This window comes from Tupaia chinensis, unplaced genomic scaffold, assembly GCF_000334495.1.
Source record: "Tupaia chinensis unplaced genomic scaffold, TupChi_1.0 Scaffold000273_1, whole genome shotgun sequence".
NCBI lineage: Eukaryota > Metazoa > Chordata > Mammalia > Scandentia > Tupaiidae > Tupaia > Tupaia belangeri.
This window is the reverse complement of record NW_006159755.1, coordinates 942,467-949,053: the sequence shown is the minus strand read 5'-3', so window position 1 is coordinate 949,053 and position 6,587 is coordinate 942,467. Positions and strand designations below refer to the sequence as shown.

At 56.4% G+C, this 6,587-nt stretch overlaps 1 protein-coding gene across 1 annotated transcript in view; it reads right to left on the bottom strand.

Annotated features, from left to right (window-relative positions):
* Positions 1-6,386, bottom strand: part of FERMT3 (FERM domain containing kindlin 3) — a 19,482-nt gene extending 13,096 nt beyond the window's left edge. Inside the window, exons 1-4 of the mRNA XM_027772383.1 lie at positions 6,256-6,386; positions 5,600-5,773; positions 538-771; positions 239-358 (exon numbers count right to left, since the gene is read on the bottom strand). Of these exons, the coding sequence (XP_027628184.1) occupies positions 239-358; positions 538-771; positions 5,600-5,759 (514 nt within the window). The 5' untranslated portion in view covers positions 5,760-5,773; positions 6,256-6,386. The remainder of the gene's footprint in view (positions 1-238; positions 359-537; positions 772-5,599; positions 5,774-6,255) is intronic.
* Between the last annotated feature and the right edge of the window lie 201 nt (positions 6,387-6,587).

Genomic DNA, 6,587 nt, shown 5'->3' with positions numbered 1-6,587 from the left:
GGGGCGGGGCGGGGGCGGGCGCTGGAGCAGGAGGGGGTCAGGCGGTGGCTGGGGCCGGCTCAGCATGTGGTAGCAGGCCTCTGTCTGGGCACTGTCTGAGAAGTGGGCTGGCATCCCCCGAAACAACGCAGGTGCCATGCCTAGAGCACGGGTCAGAGGTTACCCAGGCCTGTTCCTGAGCTCCAGGCTTCGGCCCTGGCCCCAGCCCTGGCCCTGACCAGCCCCAGCCTCTGCTCACCCCCAGCCAGGACGACCTTGCTCAAGTCATACACCTCTTCCTCTGGCTCCTTCTCCTTCCTCTTCTTCTCCTTCTTCTCAGGAGCCCGAAGCAGAGAGAGCTCCTCAGGATGCCGGATGCCTGAGGGGAGTTGGGGTCTCAGTGGGGACCAGGGCCTGCCCCAAGACCTCCCGATCCACCCACGTGCACCCTGCAGGCAAGAAGAGATGAACAAGGTGACAGTAGCAGGCCAGGAAAGTGTGGGACATACCCGAGGAACCCTTGCAGGCTGGTACGTGGGGCCAGCCTGAACAACTCACTGAGGAGGCGGCAGATGGCAGCCACGGCCTGGAAGAGGGGCTTCGAGAAGCTGGCGCGGAGGCGCAGGGCACGGCGGTTGGGCAACCGCAGGATGACCGGCCGGTGCTGTGGCCCAAAGAAGAGGCGGGCGTCGGCCAGGATTCCATACTTGTCCAAAGTCCAGTGTGTCTGCAGCAGCCACTGTTTCTTCTGTTCCCACCAAATGGCGTGGTCTGACCAGTCCTGCTTGCGATCTGTGGGGGCCACAGGGAGGAGTTGGATGCACAGGCCTGCAAGGCCCTGCTGCTCCTCCCTGCTTCCATCCAGACACTGAGCACGGGCCCAGGATTCCGAGGACTGTGATCACGGCTGCTCTTCTCTGTCCGAGCCAGGAGCAGGGCCAGCTGGGTCAGCTGTGCTCAAACCCAGGTGAAGGCAGCACGGCTCTTTGCTGCCTCAACCCTGCTTGTCCTTCTGGGCCCAGACACGCAGGGAAGCCCCTCGACCCAGAATCTGTGTTCCCCAATCTTAGCACCTTCACCTCCTGTGCGCCGGCTCACCATGCCTCCTCCATACAGAACTCTTTCTCTTCTAATTTGTTTGTTTGTTAAGATTTGTTTTGTTTTTCAGGACCAGCAGATGGCATGATGATTATGTCACTGGACTCTCACATAGTTGACTGTGGTTTGAGTCCTGGACCCAGTGGCTTAAAACTCACACTGGGCGTGTGTGCGTCTGTGCCCAAAATCCTAAGAGGAGAATGGAGAAGGGATTGTGGTGTGGCCATCCCCCCAGGGGATGATTTCTTGCTTTCTGTCTATTTGTCTTTCCAGCAAAAGCACGTACCATATACCAAAAAAATCTCTCTTTAAAAAAAAGAAAGATTTGTTTTTTTCATGCTGGGCATGTGTATGTGCATGCCCCAAAATCCTGACAGGGTGGAGAAAGGAAAGGACTGTCCACTCCAGGGTGCTCTCTCCCTTCCTCTTTTCTCTGTTTCTCTGTCTGTGGTACACGCACACACCTTCTGGCGAGGTTTTTTGTTGTTGTTGTTGTTTTTCCTGAGAGAGTTTTTGCTATAGAACCTGTGTGTTCACTGGAGAGGCAGAGAAAAACAGACAGAAAGCAAGAAATCACCCTCCAAGGGGGATGGCCATGCCACAATCTCTTCTCCTATATTTCCCTCCCAGGATCTTGGGCATGTATGCGCATGTACCCGGGGTGTTTTTTTTTTTTTTAAAGAATTATTTTATTTAACTTTATTTAATATTATTATCACTATTATTTTCCAGTTTGATCAGAGAGAGACGGAGAGAGAAAGAGGAAGTGAGAAAGCAAGCCACCAGGTCCGAGACTTGAACCGTGGTCGGCCATGTGGGAGTCCAACGCCTTTAACCACCATGCCACTTGCTGGCTCCTTGGGGTGAGTGTTTTTAAGCCACTGGGTCCGGAACTCAAACCACAGTTGACTACGTGGGAGTCCAGTGACGTAACCATTATGCCACCTGCTAGTCCCCTGGCAAATTTTTAAAAGATTAATAATAAAAAATACTCAGGGAGCCAGCAGGTGGCATGGTGGCTTAGGCACTGGACTCTCATATGGTCAATGGCAGTTTGAGTCTCAGACCTGGTGGCTTGTAAATCTCTCTGGGTGTGTGTGCATGCACCCCCCAAATCCCTAGAGAATGAAGAAGGGATTGAGGCATGTCCATCTCACCCGGGGGGGTGTTTTCTCATATTCCCTCTCTGTCTGTCTCTGATGAGCATATATAAACAAAACTCAAAAACCTAAAAACAGAACAGAAAAAAACAATAGCAATACTACCAAAAAAAAAAAAGATATAACCATTGCTCCAACACCACGGACACTGAACAATGCCTGCTACGTGGCATGGTAAGCTCAGAGTGTGTGTGACATGCCTATGCACACACGTGAGTGAGCCTGTTAGGACATGGACACATCACTGGTCACCTAGCTAGGAACTGGGGACACGGTCATGGATGCAACGGGCTCCTTTGCAGCCAGCCCCCAGGAGCACAAGCTGGCAGGAAAATGAGCACAGGAGCAAGGCGACTGCAAGCCGCTGAGTGCACAGCCCTCCCCTTGTGAGGCCCTTCCTTTTTTCTTTGCTATAGGGTGTGCGCACTTGCCAGAGAGACAGAGAGGGAACGTGAGAAATCAGCCCTCCAGGGGGATGGCCATCCCACCATCCCTTCTCTATTCTCCTTTGTGGGATTTTGGGCATGCATGCACACTTGCCTGGCATGTTTTTCAAGTGACTGGGTCTGGGACCACATAGTTGGCCATGTGGGATCCATCTGCCTTAACTTCCATGCCACCAGCTAGTCCTACAAAGCCCTTTTCTTGAGTTCTTCCCGGGTCCTCCCTGGGAGGTATGCAATTCCGTCCTGCTTTGCCCTTATGCCTCACTGGGATTTTGGGCATGCATGCACACTTGCCTGGCATGTTTTTCAAGTGACTGGGTCTGGGACCACATAGTTGGCCATGTGGGATCCATCTGCCTTAACTTCCATGCCACCAGCTAGTCCTACAAAGCCCTTTTCTTGAGTTCTTCCCGGGTCCTCCCTGGGAGGTATGCAATTCCGTCCTGCTTTGCCCTTATGCTTCACTGCTTTGACTGCTTCTTTTTTTTGGAGAGGTTTTTGCTATAGGGCACATGCGCTCACCAGACAGACAGAGACAGAAAGCGAGAAATCACCCCCCAGAGGGGATGGCCACGCCACAATCCCTTCTCCTCCATTCTCCTCTCAGGATCTTGGGCACGCATGCACACACACCCGGCGTGAGTTTTAAGCCACCAGGATCCGGGACGCGAACCGCAGTTGACTACGTGGGAGTCCAGGATGTGAATCGTAGTCGACTACGCGGGAGTCCAGCAACATAGCCATTACACTAACTGCTGGTCTCTTTGACTGCTTCGTGACACTACCCACACCACCCTCCCTAATGCCCCAGTGTTGTCGAATCCCAGAGCAGCTTCTGCTTGACCCCTCTAGGGCCATAACCCTTCCCTCCTGTGTGCCCTCGCTCTGTCCTTGGCTTTGTGCTACCCACTTCTCCTTCTCTGGACTCTGCTTTTTTGGGTCTTCTTTGGTCCCCTCTCCTGGCCTGCCCGTTACCTGTTCTTTCACTGAGTTCAGTTGAGGACCCCTTCTCCCTCCTCTGTTGTGCCCTCTGGGGGAATCTCCCCTGTTCTATGGCTCTAGATGCCATGGCAATCCCTTCTCCTCCATTCTCCTCCCAGGATCTTGGGCACGCACGCACATATGCCTGGCGTGAGTTTCAAGCCACTGGGTCCAGGACTCAGACCACGGCTGACCCTGTGGGAATCCAGCACCTTTAACTACCACGCCACCTACTGGCCCCTCCAGAAAACTGTTTACCTGGTTCTGGACTTCTCAATGCAAAGACACCAAGCCCCAGCCCCTGAGGTTCTCAGCTTAACTGACTCTGGATAGAGGCACTCCTTTTCCACTATGTCTTGTGCTGGGAGCCATCAATTCCTGGCCAGAGGCATCATCCCTGCTGCTGTCAGCCACCACGTGTAATTGATGTGAATCCCACTGCCGAATCCACCCTGCTCTCCATCCTCCCTGCCCAACCTTGGGAGGCCACCGGGCCTCTCACTGATGGCTACAGCAGCCTGATTCAGGTCTACAGCCTCCAGTCCCCTCACCTGGCTGCCAAGGGATCTGCCAGTGTAGACCTTACTATCGTCTCCTGCCAAAAACTCCGGGTGGCTACTCTTCACCTCGAAGATAAAGCCAAACCCCTTACAGAGGCCTACAAGGCAGGCAGGAGCTGTCCTGGGCACTCCCAGCCTTGCTTCTTGGCATGCTCTGGTGCCCTCGCCAGCCTAGAGGCTCTAACTCAGAGCACCCATGTCCCTCCCTGCTCTGCTCCCTCCTGCTGCAGCTTCTCTCAGGACCGTGTTCAGTGTCTTCCCCTGGGAGGTCTCCCCACCCTGGCAGAGGGCAGCCCCCCTTCTGGCTCTGAGCCCCAACAATGGTGCTCCTGGTACAGCAGCCAGCACTCAGCATGGACTAGTGGCTGCGGGGTCAGCTCTCCAGGAAGCCAGGGCTGGCAAGACCCGGCTGGGGACAAAATCAATCCATAGAGGACAAAGAGCTGAAGGCACTTGCCCCAGGGCCCAGCAATGGGTGGCGAAGGCCTGACTCCATGGTGAGCCTCTTGCACTGACCATGTGCTACGCCCTGGAGCTCACCATGTCTTTATGCCCCTGGGCCCAGGATTGGCCCAGGCCTGCCTCAGACTAGTCTGACACCTGGTCTCCCAAGAGACCCTCTGTTCCCCACTTCTGCTTTTACAGCTTCTCTGGGACCTCTCCTTGCTGCTCAGCCTCATGGCTGGGTTGCCCCAGGCCCTCTCCTACCCACAGTTGGACTGACCTCCCTGGGCTGCACTGGCGGACTGGCTGGGTCAGAGCAGCCTTCCTGCCCTGCACCCTGAGGCGGCCTAGGATCCGGGCTCCTGACAGGGTCCATGTCAGCCTGCTTTCCGGCTCTGTTATCGAGGTGCTCCTGCTGCCCTCCCAGGAAGGGGCAGCCCCACCCCTGCAGGGAAGGACGCTGAGAAGCCCATGTCAAGTCTCTCCATGACTGACACCACAGGCTGCTCTGCTGTAACTTCCTGTGGGGGCAGGGCCTTCCCACCCAGGCTGGCTCAGTCACCAGCCTGCTGAGGGCTTCCGGCTGGGGGAGTGAGTGTAGGAGCCGGCCCCCAGGTCACCAGGAGCCGCTGAGCCCCCCTCAGATCTCTGCGATGTGACCTCTGCCCGATTCAAGCAAGGCCTCCCCTCTGCCCCTAGAAGAGGATGAAGGGATGGGCAGGTCTACTCCTGGGGACTTGGCAGAACCAGTTGGGTGGGACAAGCGAGGAAGATGGTGGGAGCAAGGGGAAGTTGAGGAAATGTCTTTTTTGGAGCCGAATGATTAAGCTGGTTCCTGAGTCATCACAACCCCGTTATCGCGAGCTGCGCAGCGGGCATAGCCCGGAAGTGCCCAGACTGTACTGGGTGGGGGACAGCAGCGGGTACTCACTGATCTCCTCCACGATCTTCAGGAGTACCCCACCAATGTGCGACTCCCCTGTGACCCGGAGGGTGACCGACTCGGCCTCGGGGTCCTCCTCTCCCACAAACACTCGTAGCTCCCAGGACGAGTCAATGTAGTCCCCAGAGGCGGTCTTCATCCCCGCCATGGCTGCAGTTGTGTCTACAGAGGGTGGAAGGAAGCAGGGTGAGCGCCCTGGGGCCTGGGAGCCTGCCATGGCTACAAGGCAAAAGCCTCGCACACCCTGGACGGGTGGGAGCAACCCGTGGCAGTGGAGACACAGGTGCTGAGTCCTTCCGGGCCGGCCTCTGAACTTCTAGCCAACACAGGTGGTTCAGCTGGAAGGACCCCCGAGACCTTGTCTGACGCGTTCCCAACTTACAGATAGAAGACTGGGGCCTGGTCAGAAGGGGCCCCACTGAGACTACCCTGTTCCGTGCTACAGTAGGGCACAGTCCGGGGCTACTCCCCCAGGCCGACACTGCCAATGTGACCCCAGTTTAGAACATGGTTCCAGTCTGGGCCCAGAGCTCAGATGCAAATAAACCAACCGGAGCCTCTCTGGGACAGTAGAAAGTTCCAGCAGCCACAGGGGCAGGGGCGGGGGTAGGGTCCCAGGGTCTTCAGCTGTGGCCCAAGCTTACCTGGCCTCAGCCTCCACACCTGCAGGCCTGGTGCTCCCTTCCCTCTGCTTTCTCTTTGGAGCTTCAGAGGGCAGCCCCTGAGGTCGTCTTATCACCCCAGGGCGGGCTTGGCTCCACCCCAGGGCGGGCTGGTGCTGGTTGCAGGAAGCGCACTACCAGTGAAGGTTCCATGAGGCCCCTGCTTCTGTCTCCAGTGAGCACAGGAAGCAAGGGAGAGCAAGGCCTTTGAGCCTGACACCACAAAAACGGTCATCTTTTACTGAGAGGAGAGCTCAGTTCAAACCAGAGAAGCCCCCAGTACGTGTCCAGGGCTGGGCTCCCCCCATAGGCAG